The sequence below is a fragment of the Dendrobates tinctorius genome, unplaced genomic scaffold (assembly GCF_039654945.1).
Source record: "Dendrobates tinctorius isolate UK_male_01 unplaced genomic scaffold, ASM3965494v1 ptg000120l, whole genome shotgun sequence".
Taxonomy (NCBI): Eukaryota; Metazoa; Chordata; class Amphibia; order Anura; family Dendrobatidae; genus Dendrobates; species Dendrobates tinctorius.
Genome location: NW_027361788.1, coordinates 26,823,018 through 26,842,136, shown reverse-complemented (window position 1 = coordinate 26,842,136; position 19,119 = coordinate 26,823,018). Strand labels below are relative to the sequence as shown.

At 46.0% G+C, this 19,119-nt stretch overlaps 1 protein-coding gene across 1 annotated transcript in view; it reads right to left on the bottom strand.

The window, feature by feature from the left end:
• ST6GALNAC6 (ST6 N-acetylgalactosaminide alpha-2,6-sialyltransferase 6) overlaps positions 1-19,119 on the bottom strand; it is a 70,369-nt gene that overhangs the window by 38,190 nt on the left and 13,060 nt on the right. The window contains 1 exon segment of the mRNA XM_073540940.1: positions 3,464-3,692. Within this exon segment, the coding sequence (XP_073397041.1) occupies positions 3,464-3,508 (45 nt within the window). The 5' untranslated portion in view covers positions 3,509-3,692.

The window sequence follows — 19,119 nt, the reverse complement described above, 5'->3', positions numbered from 1 at the left end:
TCTGCGCTTTGGTACTGACTCCAGGCCTCTCTTAAAGGGATCCCCGGTATGGAAGTTAGGCTGGAGTCACACACAACGAATAAAAAAATCGGTCCCATTTTAATGGTCCAAAATCGCACAAAGGTATCTTAACCAGTGATGCATTTTTGATGCGATTTATCTTCATTGATGCGATTTTAATCGCATGTAAGCATCCTTTTGACATCCGTCTGGCGAGATTTTCTCTCAGGGAAGCAAAATGGACATATAATGGAGCCTAATGACAGGTTTCCCCACACAAACTAATTAATAGATATAGACACATTAAATAAATAAATATATATATATTTTATACATGTTATAGAGACACATTTATATACTGTATATATTTCTAGTTCATACAGTTCTTAATTGCAGAATAGCCGCTGAAACATTTGCCGGCTTTTGTATAACATTCTCCTGCCCGACATGAAATGACACATGGTTTACATATAGTTAACCATTTCATTTCATGTTTTTTATTTTATGTCTCTCACTATTAATTATATGAGGGCTTGTGGGTTAAATTTTGGGCTTGTAGGGGTTCATTTAAGGGGTTAATTCGTTGTATTAAATTGCGGAGACTCCCGCTGACGTCACTGAGGCTGCAGGGAGTCCCCGTAATTTAATACAACGAATTAACCCCTTAAATGAACCCCTACAAGCCCAAAATTTAACCCACAAGCCCTCATATAATTAATAGTGAGAGACATAAAATAAAAAACATGAAATGAAATGGTTAACTATATGTAAACCATGTGTCACTTCATGTCGGGCAGGAGAATGTTATACAAAAGCCGGCTAATGTGTCAGCGGCTATTCTGCAATTAAGAACTGTATGAACTCGAAATATATATATAAATGTGTCTCTATAACATGTATTATATATATATATATAATATTTAATGTGTCTATATCTATTACTTTGTTGCTTTTTTTAATTGGACACTGTGATTTTACTGTCTTTAGGAAAAAAAATTGCCGGCTTTTGGTGCGATTTTTATCGCAACTCACACATCGGGTCCGTTTTGACTCCCATTTTTTCTCGCCCCCATAGACATGCATTGTCGAATCCGATCCGAAAATCGGTGACAATCGCAGCATGCAGCAAGCCAGAGCAACCAGACAACTACCCCTAATATCCCACATTGGCCCGTCAGCCAGAGCCACCGGACTACTACCCTTAATATCCCACATCATCCCGTCAGCCAGAGCCACCGGACTACTACCCCTAATATCTCACATCATCCCGTCAGCCAGAGCCACTGGACTACTCCCCCTAATATCCCACATCATCCCGTCAGCCTGGCGTCAGAACCAGAGCGCTGATTGGATTATCCCTGACTTCCATATGAATGATCCCTTTAATAGAAGCCTGGGGTGAGAATCAGAGTGCTGAGGGATTTACCCTAACTTCCATACTGGTGATCCCTTTAAGAGGGCCTGGGGTCAGTACCAGAGCATTTGAAGGCAATTGCCCTGACTTCTATACCGGGGATCCCCTTAAGAGAGGCCTGGGGTCAGTACCAAAGCACAGAGTGGATTTGCCCTAACTTCCATACCAATGATCCCTTTAATAGAAGCTTGGGGTCAGAATCAGAGCAGTGAGGGATTTACCCTAACTTCCATACCGGTGATCCCTTTAAGAGAGGCCTGGGGTCAGTACCAAAGCGCTGGATGGATTTGCCCTCACTTCCATACTGAGGATCCCTTTAATAGAAACCTGGGGTCAGAGTCAGATGACTGAGGGATTTGCCCTAACTTCCATACAGGAGATGCCTTTAAGAGAGCCTGGGGTCAGTACCAGAGCATTAGAAGGCAACTGCCCTGACTTCCATACCAAAGATCCCTTTAAGAGGGAAGATGTGCCTATGGGACTGAGGATGTGTGATGGGTATATGGGCAGGGAGGGGGGATTAATTTCTGTCGTGCTCTCTGCTCCTTTCTGGGGGACAGACAATGCCTGGGAGCTTATGTTCCCGGGGATGCTAGATTTCTCCCACATGTCAGTGTCTGCTGAGGTGTTGTCAAGTGGGAAAACTTGCTCATAGCAACCAATCACAGCTGAGCTTCTTTAGAACAGCTCTGGTGAAATAAAAGCTGCTTCGTGATTGGTTGGTGATATATACACACACACACACACATTCAGTTTTATATATAGAGACTAGCTGAAGAGCCCGGCGCTGCCCGGGCATAGTAACTAAATACGGTTAGTTATAACAAATTATAATGAATATACACTAATATATGTATATAAAAAAGCTGAGTGTAGCGCCCCGCCCACTCCCCATAGCCACATTCACTATAATATCCCACACAATCCCGTCAGCCAGAGCCACCGGACTACCAATGCTAATATCCCACATCATCCCGTCAGCCAGAGCCACCAGACAACTACCACTAATATCCCACATCATCCCGTCACAGCTGCCAGACTACTACCCCTAATATCCCACATCATCCCGTCAGCCAGAGCCACAGGACTACTACCTCTAATATCCCACATCATCCCGTCAGCCAGAGCCACCGGACTCCTCCCCCTAATATCCCACATCATCCCGTCATCCAGAGCCACAGGACTACTACCCCTATTATCCCACTTCATCCCGTCAGCCAGAGCCACAGGACTACTACCCCTATTATCCCACATCTTCCAGTCAGCCTGGCATCAGAACCAGAGCGCTGAGTGGATTTGCCCTGACTTCCATACCAATGATCCCTTTAATAGAAGCCTGGGGTGCGAATCAGAGCGCTGATGGATTTGCCTATGGATGGAGGATGTGTGATGGGTATATGGGCACGGGAGGGGGGGGATTCATTTCTGTCATGTGCTCTCTGCTCCTTTTTGGGGGGCAGACAATGGCTGGAAGCTTATGTTCCCAGGGATGCTAGATTTCTCCCACCATGTCAGTGTCTGCTAAGGTTCTGTCAAGTGGAAAAACTTTCTCTTAGCAACCAATCACAGCTCAGTTTCTTTTAAACAGCTCCGGTGAAATGAGAGATGCTTAGTGATTGGTTGCAAGGAAAACTGTTACTCATAGCAACCAATCACACATACTGTACATACATATATATATATATATATACACATACAGTATATATATTAACTGCATACTCCTGGGGGATACATATTATGAATACGTGGATAAAAAAAAAAAACAGTCCAAGTAAGATAAAGTGCAAGTGCTAATGGACTAAGTAAATCATCAATCAGAAGATAAAGGACATATCCACATATAATAACTCATCAAATTGATTAAGTCATATGACATAATGTTATGCAATATGCAATACAAACCCTAACCATGCTACACATGATCAACCCAGATTATTGCAAGAATGTAAATAAAGTAAATTCATGCATATTTACTATAGTGCAGATATCCAGGTGCCCACCACACCCAACGCACATTTTGCAAACAAAGTTTCGTTCAGGTGTACCCACCTTTGTTTTGTTCCTGTGTAAAGGGGTGAACAGGCACAGTGTCATCGGTCCGAAATACGCCCTGAAGCTGGAACTATCGGGGCGTCATCACTGTTGCAGGGAAGTGACTTGCCACTGTCACTTTATGAGGTTATAATTCTGGAACGGTTCAACGGATCCCGATGATTCTGAGACTGTTTTTTCGTGACATATTTTACTTCATGTTAGTGGCAAAATTTCTTCTATGGGACTTGTGATTAGTTATGAAAAAAATGGAAATATGGGGAAATTTTTGAATATTTTGCAATTTTAAAACTTTAAATTTTTATGCCCTTAAATCAGAGAGATATGTCACACAATTTTCTTAATAAATAACATTTCCCACATGTCTACTTTACATCAGCACAATTTTGGAAATAAAATTTTTTTGTTAGGAAGTTATAAGGGTTAAAAGTTGACCAGCGATTTCTCATTTTTACATCAAAATTTACAAAACCATTTTTTTTAGGGACCACATCATATTTAAAGTAATTTTGAGGGGAGTACATGACAGAATACACCCAAAAGTGACACCATTCTAAAAACTAGACCCCTCAAAGTGCTCAAAACCACATTCAAGAAGTTTATCAACCCTTTGAAGCAAACTGAAACTGAAGCAATGTGGAAGAAAAAAATTAACTCTTTTTTGCAAAAAATTTACTTCAGAACCAATTTTTTTATTTTGACAAGTGTTAAAAGAGAAAATGAACCACAAAAATTGTTGTGCAACTTCTCCTGAATACGTCAATATCCCATATGTTGGGGTTAACCACTTTTAGGGCGCACATCAGAGCTTGCAAGTGAAGGGGCGCCGTTTGACTTTTTCAACGCAGAATTGGATGGAATTGAGATCGGACGCCATGTTGCGTTCAGCCCTCTGATGTGCCTAAAGAGTGGAAACCCCCAACAAGTGACCCCATTTTGGAAACTAGACCCCTTAAGGAACTTATCTAGATGTGTGGTGAGCACTTTGAACCTCCAAGTGCTTTACAGAAGTTTATAACGTAGAGCTGTGAAAATGTCCACAAAAATGATCTTTTCGCCCCCAAATTTTTATTTTTACAAGGTTAACAGGAGAAATTAGACCCCCAAAGTTGTTTTGCAATTTATCCTGAGTACTCCCATACCCCATATGTGGAGATAAACCACTGTTTGGGAGCACGGCAGAGCTCAGAAGGGAAGGAGTACCGTTAGATTTTTTCAATGCAGAATTGGCTGGAATTGAGATTGGATGCCATGTCGCGTTTGGAGACGCCCTTATGTGCCTCAACAGTGGAAACCCCCCACAAGTAACACTATTTTGGAAACTAGAACCCTTAAGGAACTTATCTAGATGTGCGGTGAGCACTTTGAACCCCCAAGTGCTTCACAGAAGTTTATAACGCAGAGCACTGAAAATAAAAAAATCATTTTTTTTCCTCAAAAATTATTTCTTAGCCCGCTATTTTTTATTTTTCCAAGGGTAACAGGACAAATTGGACCACAAAAGTTGTTGTGCAATTTGTCCTGAGTACGCTGATACCCCATATGTGGGGGTGAACCACTGTTTGGGCACATGGGAGAGCTCAGACGGGAAGGAGCGCCATTTCGGAATGCTGACTTTGATGGATTGGCGTCATGTTGCATTTGCAGAGCCCCTGATGTGCCTAAACAGTAGATACCCCCACAAGTGACCCCATTTTGGAAACTAAACCCCCCAAGGAGCTTATCTAGATGTGTGGTGAGCAATTTGAACCCTCGAGTGCTTCACAGAAGTTTATAACGCAGAGCCGTGAAAATAAAAAATCTTTTCTTTTCCCACAAAAGTGATTTTTTTAGCCCCAAATTTTTTTTTATTTTCCCAAGGGTAACAGGAGAAATTAGACCCCCAAAGTTGGTAAATAGTAGAAACCCCTCAATTCTTGCTCCAACCCTAACCCTAACACAACCCTAACCCTAATCCCAACCCTAACCCTAATTCGAACCCTAACCCTAATTCCAACCTTAACCCTAATTTTTGATTGTTTCCTTTTTTTTATCTATAAAAATAATTAGAAACAACATAAACCATTGAATAGTGGGTCAAATCCTGGAGCTCCACTGTATATGGCCTGTCCCTTACACATGGAGGCAAACTCCTCCACAAATATCTGACTTCATGCTGCTCTAATAAGACTCGCCTTGTCTGGTACAAACATGAAGGATGAAGAAATCTTAAGGTGGCCAGAGACGGCAGCTTACCGTATACACCCCAAGAACCAAAGAACCAGCCGTTGAAATTCAAGACGCCTGATCAATCCCCCCCCTTTATAATCTATCGGTGGAATAGGAAGGTCCCCAAACACGGCAGAATGTTTGATTGTCAGGCAGCTATCTCTTCCTTACTCCCCGATTCTTATGAGAACTGGGCCAAGTATTTATGTATTTTCAAAGGGGAAAAAATTATCTTCTGAAAACAAAATTATTGTGCGATGGAATTCCAGGTGTCCGATCCTTCTCGCTCCCGACATCAGATGGTGGGCTGGCCCCATGGAAATCAGCAGGTAAAGGGGGGGAGGTAGTGTTCAATTAATGTGTATGGTGAACATTAGTAAGCCAGTCATGTTGAAATTGTCAGATTGAGACAAATATATGCTTTGATGTGAATATGCAACTTTAGGAAAATCTTTCCTCAAATCTCAGTTCTCATTTCAGGGCCAAAGTAGAAGGCCAAGTCAAATAAGCAGGACTTGGAGCAAAAGCCTCCCTCAAGCAGCGGTACAGCGTTGCAAAAATTCTCTAGTAGATAGCATGGAGGACGTGGGGACCCTCCTCTTTTTCCAACAAGAGGTTGGACTTCTGAAGCCAGGATTCCACCAGTAGGGGGAAAGTTGTCTTTTTTCTTTCACCAATGGCAGGGCCTAGTAAAGTATCTCTGGGTCCTATGTAAGGGAGTGAGATATGATGTTTTTCTTGCTTCCCTTCCTCTCATCCTCATAGAAATATGTATTATCACTCGTCTTTAATGGTACATTGCCACATGTATGTGTTACCATTGTGTAAAGTTGTAACATATTGTCTTGTGTTTCTGTATTATGTTACTACGTAATATAATGTGACTGTTGTGCATGTACAGTTAGGGTAAGTTAGTGCATCCTTTTGGGGACATTAGAGGAGGGCACTTTAGTATTTAGTTTACATAATCATGGGTAAGTGTAGTTATGTTGCGGGCCACTAAATGGGGGGCATACTAGTGGGCTCTATAGGTATAGCTGATAGGACGTTCATAGAAGTTCAAGTGTAGGAGGGGCTGCCGGGTAGTAAGTGGGGACCTCGTAGGAAGTTAGGTCAGACAAGGCCAGGGTGCCCTATTGTCCACATGGGCTATAGGCCAGGATAGCTTGGCAGCCACGCAACGTTCAACCGCTGCAGCCCACGTTACCCATGGCCACTGTGTGTCATATCAGTGGGCCAGTACAGAAACGGAAAGATGTGGCGACGTGTCGCCTGGGCCGATGCTTTTAGGGCAGGATTCGGCTGGACAACTGAAGTGAAGGAAGCTGGGGCTATGACGAGTTTGGTACAGATGGGCCAGATGCTTTACCAGAAGTAACCAAACCTGCTGACTGATGATTTTGAATCTGGGGCAAAACAGGCAGAAGGAATTGTCATCATGGCAAGGTTAGGCCAGGAAGGAACTGGGGAGCAACCTAGGATGGTTCGGTCCGGGCGTGTACTGCACAGAAGTAACAGCCAAAAAGGGAAAGATGAGGAAACAAGCAAATATCACAATGTACCAACTGTGGACGTAACGTGTGAAATACTCAGTAAAGAAATTGTTAAAATTGACTCTGACTATGTCTCCATTGCTGGGGGTCGCCTGGAAGAGGGACCGTTATCGCCTGGGAAGCGCTCAGAGGACGCTGATTCTGGAGATGCAGGTATGCAGAAGACAAGAGTACATTTTTCTGTAGGGGAAGGACTGGACATGGATATAGCAGTTATTCAGGTCACGACTACAGTCCTGTCTCTACCTTACACCTAGATATCATAAAAAATGTTTATCATATAGAATTTATTTTGTATCCCTCTAAAAGATTCGTCACAACACCAAGGTTGCGTGAGAAAAAGAAATTCCTTTTAGAGAGATCTACCAGAGAATTTCTTGAGATGAGGGTCCTGGAGGAGGATCTCTTGAAGGAAAGGAGCTTAGACGTTTACGCCAGGGATTTTTCTAGTTCCAAAAAACTCCAAAACAAGTGAGAACTATTATAGATTATTAGAACTATTATAGACAGGGGTGGATTAAGGGTAGCCAGGGCCCGGGGCAGTTCAGACTCTGTGGGCCCCCCTCGTCACGTGACGGGGGTCACGAATCGTAGAGCCACACTCTACATAGAGAATAATGGAGCCTCCAGCACCGACCTCCACCCGCAGAGCCACACTCTACATAGAGAATAATGGGGACTCCAGCACCGACCTCCACCCGCAGAGCCGCACTCTACATAGAGAATAATGGGGCCTCCAGCACCGACCTCCACCCGCAGAGCCGCACTCCACATAGAGAATAATGGAGCCTCCAGCACCGACCTCCACCCGCAGAGCCGCACTCCACATAGAGAATAATGGAGCCTCCAGCACCGACCTCCACCCGCACTCCACATAGAGAATAATGGAGCCTCCAGCACCTACCTCCACCCGCACTCCACATAGAGAATAATGGGGCCTCCAGCACCGACCTCCACCCGCAGAGGAACACTCCACATAGAGAATAATGGAGCCTCCAGCACTGACCTCCACCCGCAGAGCCGCACTCCACATAGAGAATAATGGGGCCTCCAGCACTGACCTCCACCCGCAGAGCCGCACTCCACATAGAGAATAATGGAGCCTCCAGCACCGACCTCCACCCGCAGAGCCGCACTCCACATAGAGAATAATGGAGCCTCCAGCACCGACCTCCACCCGCAGAGCCGCACTCCACATAGAGAATAATGGAGCCTCCAGCACTGACCTCCACCCGCACTCCACATAGAGAATAATGGAGCCTCCAGCACCGACCTCCACCCGCAGAGCCGCACTCCACATAGAGAATAATGGAGCCTCCAGCACTGACCTCCACCCGCACTCCACATAGAGAATAATGGAGCCTCCAGCACGACCTCCACCCGCAGAGCCGCACTCCACATACAGAATAATGGAGCCTCCAGCACCGACCTCCACCCGCAGAGCCGCACTCCACATAGAGAATAATGGAGCCTCCAGCACCGACCTCCACCCGCAGAGCCGCACTCCACATAGAGAATAATGGAGCCTCCAGCACAGACCTCCACCCGCAGAGCCGCACTCCACATACATGGCTGCTCTCAGTGCTCTGTGCTGTGCGCACAGGACCTGTGATGAGGTCACAGGAGGGGAGGAGACAGGGGTCACATGATCGGGGGCCCTGACACCTTCCCTCCTGTGATCTCATCACAAGCCTTTGCACGCTACCAGCAGCATCAGCGTTCACGCTACTTGTAGATGCTGCTGGTAGCAGAGCACATAATGCCGCCCCCACGGTCACTCACTTTTAGGTGGGGAGAAGATGGAGTGCCATTGCAGCAGCCAGCAGGAATGTGGTGGGGGCCCCCTTAGAAGCTCTTGTGGTGGGGACCCCGGGGCTGAAGCCCCGCCTGCCCTGCCTATAATCCGGCCCTGCGCGGTGGCGGATTATAATGGGGCAATTTACTGGCCTGGGCTGTGGGCCCCTTAACCCCACTGGGCCCGGGGCAACTGCCCAAATTGACCTCATTATAATCCGCCACTGATTATAGATCTCAGGTTTTAGAATAAGTTCATAATCAAAACAAGGTTCTGCACGGAATCAATAAAATCGATTCTACCCCTTTTAGAACAAGGGGATTAACTAGCTACCATCAACCTAAAGGATGTATATCTACATATTCCCATCCATGTGAATCATCGAAGATATCTTCTAATAGTGTAGTACGTGCGCCAACTGGGGGATGGTCCCTTTTCGCCGCAAACAGACTGGAGACAGAAACCAACGTGTGTTCAAACAGGTCCTCTTTATTGGCTGTCCTCCCGATGACCACAGCAGCACGACAGCTTCTACGCAAAGGCCCAGGTAACTTTTCACCTCCTGCTTTCCCTGAAAGCGACGTCCCTCGCGTTTCTTTCACTGTGGCTGCCCTAGGCCCACCACCACAGCGCTTCCCCTGACCAAGTCCATCTGTCTGGTACCCCCGGGCGTCCTCTGTCCTGCGGCTATCCTGTCAGGACCACCCCCTGACTGTCTCTCCTTCCAGTCCCTTCCAGAGCGCTTTCTTCTTCAGTCTCTTCCTGCGCTGAACTCCTCCTCCTGGAATGGCTTCTCTTGTGCTCTCTCTCTCCCTTTTTATTCCCCTGCCGGGGAATTCCCCTCTCGAGTCCCCGTAACTCCGCCCACCATCACTTTGCGGTTTCTTAAGCATTAGCTGCTGTTAAGTCCTTTCCCTGCTTTATTTTGTCTCCCTCTAGTGGCCAAACCTCAGTACTGCACCGTCTCTTCCTAATTCTAGCTGTTTCCCCATACGTATACACCAGTTCACGTCAAGAATATTTACTGCACATCCTACATTTACTGTTCCTCTTCAGACAGGTCCATAGGTCAGTCCACTTCCCTACAATAGCGGTCTGGGTAGAACGCAAGTTAACTCCTCTCCAGCTCGCCTCATTTCCCTTCGGGATCTCCTCTGCTCCTCGAGTCTTTACAAAAGTTGGGGAACGGTAATTGCAGGACTCAGATAGAAAGGTATAAGCATCTTTCCATATCTGGACGATTGGCTTATAAAGGAGTCATCAGAATTGACCCTCCTGTGCAAGGACTCTGAGCGCTCACGGCCACAGTCAAATTATTGAAACAACCCAGACAAGTGTCCCTTCGACAGATGATGAGGACATTGGGATGATGGTAGCAGCCAGTGAGGCGATCGAATAGGCCCAACGGAGATACTGCACAAAGGGGACAGAAACTTACGTTCTCTGGATGAGTTGATGTTCTTTTCCAGAGAAACGATATCCTCCCTGAGATGGTGGCTTCACTTTAAGAATGGCAGACACTTTGCTCCCCCTGTATGGACAGATAGCAACAGATGCATCTCTAACAGGATGGGGTGCCCAAATTGAAGGGCAAGAGAGTGAATGCGGCAGAGTCTCCGAGAGAGAAACTCCTGTCATCCAACCTCAGAGAGATTAGAACTGTTCAGAGAGCTCTCATTCACCTTTATCCAACCATTCAAGGGAAAGTCATAAGGACCAGGTCCAACAATCAGACAACAGTATCCCATATGTCACCAGGGAGGCACAAGAAACAATTGACAGCCGTATCAAGGGGAGCTGAAATATGTTAGCACACAAGTTATGTAGCGATCTATCCCTTCCAGAGGAGTGGTTTTTGGACCAAAGCATTTTCCATCAAATTACAGAATAATGGGGAGCCCTCAGATAGACTTGATGGCTACCCGAGAGAATACAAAAGTAGATATTGTTTGCTCCCTCTACAACAGACCTTGGGCACTGAACGTTCTATCAATACCATGGAGATTCCAGTTAGCATATATGTTTCTCCCTATATCGCTGATTCTCAAAGTCCTGCAGTAGATCAAGAGAGAGAAGGCCTTGGTGATAATAGTAAGCCCTTTTTGGCCCTAAAGGGCATGGTTCACTTCTCCGATGGTTAAGAGCAGGGGAATGTATTGGAGAATTCCCATCATCCCTCATCTGGTCACTCAGGACAGACAATGTTATCCTCCCTGGATCGCATTCATCTGACAGGTTGGAGTTTGATTGCCCCCTTTGTTATAAGATGCGGCTACCAAAAGCTGTAGTCAATACCCTCCTCCATTCCATAGGTGCAAGCACCAACAAAACCTATTCTAGAATCAGGTTTTTACAGCTTGATGTGTAAAGAACCAGGTGTCCTCTCATTCTCCTACCTTGCAGAACATCCTGGACTTCCTGCAAGAAGGTTTTGACAAAGGTCTCAAGACTAATACTATCAGAGTTTAGGTATCTGCCCTTTCAGCATTGCTAGGGAAAAGATTGCCCCAGGAAACACTTATCCATAGGTTTATGAAAGTTGTCCAAAGAATCCAACCTACTATCACAGATTCAGGTCCCAGATGGAAACTAGGACTTGTCTTGGATTCTGACACGGTCTCTCCTGCTGCCATTTCCTATGGTGGCTTACAATTCTCTCATTCCCCGAGACACACAAACAGACATGGTGGTGGAGTCGGCATACTCCTGTCCCCACAATACACTTTCCAGGTCATCCCCCCAGTTCCATCACTCTCATTCCCTTCCTTTGAGGTCCACACCATCAGGCCTTCCGTCCCCTCTCCCTCAGAGTAGCGGTCATATACCGGCCCCCAGGCTCACCCACCCACTTCCTTGACCAATTTTCTGCCTGGCTGCCGCACTTCATGTCCTCAGAACTACCAACTCTTATCCTGGGAGACTTCAACATCCCCATTAACAGCCCTACTTCCACATCTGCATCCCAGCTTCTATCACTAACCACCTCTCTAGGCCTCTCGCAGCTCTGAGCCTCTGAGACACACAAGGACGGTAACACCCTTGATCTGGTCTTTGTCTGGCTCTGTTCAATCTCCCACCTAAATAACTCACCACCTCCACTCTCTGACCACAACATACTCTCCCTCACGCTCACAAATCCTCACCCACACCAGCTCACTCCTACCTACAACACAATCAGAAATCTACAAGCCATTAACCCTCAGACACTTTCAGACTCACTACACTCATCACTGTCCCCAACCTCCTCTTTTTCCTGTCCTGATCTGGCTGTTCATCACTACAACGACACTCTTAGAAGCACCCTTGACCTAGTAGCTCCCCTCACCCTCAGAACCTCCAAGCACAGAATAAAACAGGCTCACACCACAAACTCAACTTCTCCAGCAATGCTCTAGGAGTGCTGAACGCCTATGGAGAAAAACCCACACACCAGAAGACTTCATCCACTTCAAATTCATGTTAAGAACCTATAATGCTGCCCTTCACCTTGCCAAACAGACCTATTTCACCACCCTGATCTCCTCACTAGCCAACAACCCCAATAAACCTTTTGACACTTTTCACTCCCTCCTCAGGCCAAAAGCACAAGCATCTATCACAGACATTTGTGCTGATGACCTGGCCTCACACTTTACAGAAAAAATAGATAATATCCGTCAGGAAATCTGCTCCCAACCACCAAGTGCTGTGACTCCCATCTCTTCCTGCATCTCCCCTGGCTCACTTTACACATTTGATCCCATCACAGAAGAAGAAGTCTCCAGACTCCTCTCGTCCGACCACATGCACTACCGACCCCATTCCCTCACATCTCCTCCAGTCTCTCTCTCCAGTCATCACACTCACCTAACTACAATCTTTAATATCTCCCTCTCCTCGGGCATTTTCCCATCCTCCTTCAAACACGCCATCGTTACTCCACTACTGAAGAAACCCACTCTCGACCCATCCTGCACAAAAAACTACAGACCAGTCTCCAATCTCCCCTTTATCTCCAAACTTTTGGAGCGCCTAGTTAACTCCCGCCTTACCCGTTACCTCTCCACTCACTCCCTCCTAGACCTTTCACAGTCCGGCTTCCGCCCCCTACATTCGACAGAAACTGCACTCATCAAAGTGACCAGTGACCTTCTGACAGCAAAACGTAACGGTGACCACGGTGACCACGCTCTGCTCATTCTTCTTGACCTATCTGCAGCTTTTGACACTGTTGACCACCATCTCCTACTCTCTAGGCTCCAGTCACTAGGCATTAAGGACACTGCTCTCTCCTGGTTCTCTTCCTATCTTTCTGACCGCTCCTTCAGTGTTTTGTTCTCTGGCTCCACGTCATCTCCTCTTCCTCTTGCTGTCGGGGTACCTCAGGGCTCAGTCCTTGGCCCCCTTCTCCTCTCTCTCTACATGGCCCCAATTGGACAGACTATCAGCAGATTTGGCTTTCAGTACCATCTTTATGCTGATGATGCACAACTATATACGCCGACCTTACCCCGCTGTACTACAGAACGCCAGTGACTGTCCGCAGTCTCCAACACCATGTCCGCTCTCTATCTGAAACTCAACCTCTCCAAAACTGAGCTTCTTCTGCTCCCGCCGTCTACTAACCTCCCCAAATCTGACATTTCCCTCTCCGTGGGTGGCACTATAATAACACCCCGGTAGCAGGCGCGCTGTCTGGGTGTTATGTATGACACCAATCTCTCCTTCACATCCCATATACAATCTCTTGCCCGCTCTTGCCGCTTACACCTAAAGAACATCTCTAGAATGCGCCCTTTTCTCACCATGGAAACAACTAAAACCCTCACTGTAGCATTGATCTACTCCCGCCTGGATTACTGCAATGCTCTATTAATTGGCCTCCCCGTTACTCGACTATCCCCTCTCCAGTCCATACTTAATGCAGCAGCCAGGGTCATCTATCTGGCTAATCGGTACTCGGACACGTCTGCTCTTCGCCAGTCCTTACATTGGCTGCCCATTCATTATAGGATCCAATTCAAAGTACTTGTTCTCACCCACAAAACTCTCCACAGTGCAGCACCCCCCTACATCTCCTCCCTCATTTCTGTCTATCGGCCTAACCGACCGCTGCGCTCTGCAAACGACTTTCGACTTACCACTGCACTTAGCCGTACCTCCCACTCCCGACTCCAAGACTTCTCCCGCGCTGCGCCAATCCTATGGAATGCTCTACCCCAAGAAATTAGGACTATCCACAATTTGCATAGTTTTAGGTGCTCCCTCAAAACATATTTGTTCAGAGTGGCCTATCACGTTCACTAATCAAAATCATTACATGTGTAAGTGTGCATGAGTAGCCCATTCACTATCTCCATCCATCCCTCACTCCCTCAAGATGGCTGGACCATCATTGTAAATACATCATTGTAAATACACACCTGTACTTTGTATCTCCCCCACCTCATTGTAGATTGTAAGCTCTCACGAGCAGGATCGTCTTATTTTTCTTTAATTATTGTATACGTTGTTACCATATATACTCGTTTATAAGCAGATATTTTCAGCCCATTTTTTGGGCTGAAAGTCCCCCCTCTTGGCTTATACACGGGTCATATACCTGGGGGTCGGCGGGGGAGGGGGAGCGGGGGTGTCAGAGATTATACTTACCTGTCCTGCCGTGGTCTCTGCAGCCTCGCTTGCTTCTTCACTGTCTCCCTTCCTGTCTTCAACGGTCACGTGTTGCTGCTCATTACACTCATGAATATACGCATATTCATGAGTGTAATGAGCGGCACCACGTGACTGCTGAAGACAGGAAGGGAGACAGTGGAGAAGCGAGCGAGGCTGCAGAGACCGCGGCAGGATGGGTGAGTATAGCGATATTCACCTGTCCCCCGGTCCATCGCTGCTCACTGCTGTCTCTGCTGCATCCTGTGTCAGTGACGTTTAGGCAGCAGGGAGTGCGGTGACGTGATTAGTGCGCGCCGCCACTCTGCTAGTTGAACAGTCACTGACACAAGAAGCGGCAGACAGCGGCGATGGACCCAGGAGAGGCGAGTATGGCTTTTTTTTGCAGCATATGGGGGCATATTCTATGGGGCAGCATATGAGGGCATAAACTATGGGGCAGCAAATGGGGACATAGTCTATGGGGCAGCAAATGGGGGCATAGTCTATGGGGCAGCATATGGGGGCATATTCTACGGGGCAGCATAAGGGGGCATAGTCTATGGATTCCATCCTCGGCTTATACACGAGTCAATAAGTTTTCCCAGTTTTTTGTGGCAAAATTAGTGGGGTCGGCTTATACACGGGTCGGCTTATGCACGAGTATATACGGTACTTATGACTTGTGTTTTGAAACTGTTAAAATGTAAAGCGCTGCAGAATATGTTGGCGCTATATAAATAAAGATTATTATTATTATTGGAGCAACTCGATAAAGCTCCTTTTGAATCTGGAGTCAGCAGATATAAAGTATCTATCCCTCAAGACCTGGTTTCTTGTGGCCATTACGTCTACAAGGAGAGTAAGTGAGATACAGGCTTTATCTTCCAGAGGGCCTTATTTTATATTTCTACAGGATTGAGCCCTGTTAAGAACACTACTTTCTTTAACCTCTAAAGTGCCTTCATTCTCTAATATAAACCAACAGCTAGAGCAACCGTTTTTTTATCTGGAAACCTCTTCCGATGAAGAGAGAATCCTGCATTCCCTGGATGTTGGCAGTGCAGAAAGTAGGAACACCTCTTCCTTTCCTTCTCAGTGAAGAACATTGGTCAGAAGGTATCACAAGTCTCCTTAGGCCTCTTTCACACTTCAGTTTTTTGCCATCAATTGAAATCCGTCGTTTTTGCAAAAAACGGATCCTGCGTCTGATGCCGCTGGATCCGTTTTTTCTCAATGACTTGCATTAGCGACTGATGGCCGCACATTTCATTCGTCATTCGATGGATCTGTCGGGAAATCTTTGTCCGTCGGCCGGAGACAACGCACATAGGAACGTTTGTTGTCTCTGTCGAAAAGTCGGACAGCGACGGATCCATGGCCGTCTGTCGTATGCTAGAATGGACGCCTATGGGCGACGGATCTGTCGTAGTCCATCACATGACGGAATCTGGCGACGGATTCCGTTTTTTCAACTGAGCATGCTCAGTTTACCTCTGGTGTCAGCTGATGGGACAACTGATCCCATCATCCGACACCTACTACTACTAATTGCAGTGAAAGCAGGAGCGGCAGATGGGAGTATTCATCTGCCGCTCCTGCGCTGAATATAAATAAATAATAAAAAAAAAAGGTGTGGGTCTCCCCCTATTTTTGATAACCAGCCAGACGAAATTCACAGCTGGGGGCTGCAACCCTCAGCTGTCAGCTTCAGCAAGGCTAGTTATCAAGAATAGAGGGGTTCCCACGCTTTTTTAAAAATTATTTAAATAAATAATTTTAAAAAACTGTGTGGGGTTCCCCCCATTTTTGACAACCAGCCTTGCTAAAGTAGACAGCTGGGGGCTGGTATTCTCAGGCTGGTAAGGGACCATTGATCTTGGCACCCCCCCACAGCCTAAAAATAGCAGCCCGCAGCAGCCCAGAAAAGGTGCATCTATTAGATGCGCCAATCCTGGCGCTTTGCCCGGCTCTTCCCACTTACCCTGTAGCAGTGGCAAGTGGAGTAATAAGGGGTTAATGTCACCTTGCTATTGAAAGGTGACATTAAGCCGGGTTAATAATTTGAGAGGTGTCAATAAGACACCTATCCATTATTAATCCTAGAATAGTAAAGGGTTAAAAAAAAAGGCACACATACATTAATTAAAAATTCTTTTAATTAAATAATCACGCCAAGCTTTTTACAAAATTTATTAATCTGCTAATCCAAAAAAAACCATGTTCTGTAAAAAAAAAAAAAAATAAAAAAACAATATACATACCTCTCTGCCTTTCAATCAGGTCTCCTGCTACAATCCATCACAAGGGGTTAACTAGTTAACAACGGGGACCAGTGCTAATGCTACCGGCCCCCGCTGTAAACCAGTGCAGAATGATTGAATTCATCTCTGTGCAGGCTCCCCGGCTGACCGGGGATGAACTAATAGCATGGGAAAGTTTCTCAACTTTTTTCCACGCTGTCAGTTCACCGTCGTTCAGTCGGAGAGTCTGTACTATTTATTTTATTTATTTTTACAAAACATGGTCTTTTTTTGGATTAGCTGATTAATAAATTTTGTCAAAAATTTGGTGTGATTATTTAATTAAAAGAATTTTTAATTAATGTGTGTGTATCTTTTTTTTAACCCTTTACTATTATAGGGTTAATACTGGATAGGTGTCTTATTGACACCTCTCACTTATTAACCCAGCTTAATGTCACCTTTCAATAGCAAGGTGACATTAACCCCTTATTACCCCATATTCCACCGCTACACGGGAGTGGGAAGAGAGGGGCTAAGTGCCAGAATTGGCGCATCTTGTAGATGTGCCATTTCTGGGGTGGCTGCAGGCTTGTATTTGTAGCCAGGGGGGCCAATATCCATGGCCCCTTCCTAGGCTATGAATATTAGTCGCAGATGTCTGCATAGCCTTTCTGGCTATAAAATATAGGGGGACTCCACGTCATTTTTTTGAGGTCCCCCTATTTAGTAGCCAGTAAAGGCTATGCAGACAGCTGCGGGCTGATATTCATAGCCTGGGAAGGGGCCATGGATATTGGCCCCCCCGGCTGCAAATATTGGCCCCCGGCCATTGGCTTTCCCCCTCTGGCACAGAAAGTTGCGCGGGAGCCCACAAGATTTTTTTTAAATATATATGGCTACATATCTATGGATATATCTATGTATTCTATCTATTCCATAGATATCTATCTATAGATCTGTCTGTCTGTGTATCTTTTTAAAACGACGGATCAGTCAAAAAACGGACGAAACGGATGAAAAAAAAAACGGATGTGAAGGATCCGTTTTTTTCAGAATTTTTGACGGATCCATTGCGCCAACGGATTTCGACTGACTCGATCCGTCACGCCAATGGATTTCGACTGACGCCTAAAAAACTGAAATGTGAAAGAAACCTTATCCAGGTGATTGAAGCAGACTATTAGGCTGTGTGCACACGCTGCGGATTAGGTGCGGATTCATCCGTGTGGATTTTGTAAAATCCGCAGGTCAAAAGACCTGCGGTTTTACCTGCGGATTGCTCTGTGGTTTTTCATCTCCTCAATGGAGGAGATGGTAAACCGCAGCAGAATCCGCAGAAAGAATTGACATGTCAATTCTTTCTGCGGATTGAAAACCGCAGATAATCCGCGCGGAAAATTCCGCACCGTCTGCATTGCGGTTTTTGATTCCCATAGGGAATCATGGTACTGTACACCGCAGCAAAATCTGCTGCTGGTCCGCAGCAGCCAAAACCAAAATCCGCAGTGTGTGCACACAGCCTTACTATTTGCTATGAGCAAGCAGGCTGTCAGACTCCACAGGCTATAAAAGCCCACTTAACTCCTGAAAGTGAAGGAGTGCGGCCCCTTCTTAGGAAAACCTGGCAGGGAAGGTGCATGCAGCGTCTCATCCATGTCTATAGGGCAGCACCTTCCTTTGAAAAACTGGCAGGGGAGCTACATCCAGAACCTTATCTTTGTGTATAGTGTTGCTACCCTACTTTATCTGAACGTCCAATTACACTATTCAATGCGAAGCATTAAATGACCGCTGACTGCTTCAACTGCACGCTACCATCTGTAATTGGTCATGGCCATAGGCTGTCATTGTTTACATAGGACAATGTGCTGCCGAGAATGATGCTCTTTTGTGCAGATCTAAAGATCATTTCACCCAATGAACAAACTTTTTGCTACTTCGCCAAGAGATCATCAGCCTGTTCAGTCTACACAATAGTCTTCAGCAACACAAGAGGAGCTGCCACTAAATCTCTTGCCATCTGCTGACTCTGTCCAAGTCAACACAGCAAAGCTCACAAGGGAGCTTCAGAACGCACTGAGGGGAACCCGTCACATAAAAAAAGGCTTTTAACCTGCAAATACAGGGTCAGTCTGCAGGTTAATAGCGTTTTGAACCGGCACTGTCACTTAAATCCCCGCTGCCAGGAGGAAATTAACTTTATTCCCCCTGGCAGTGTTC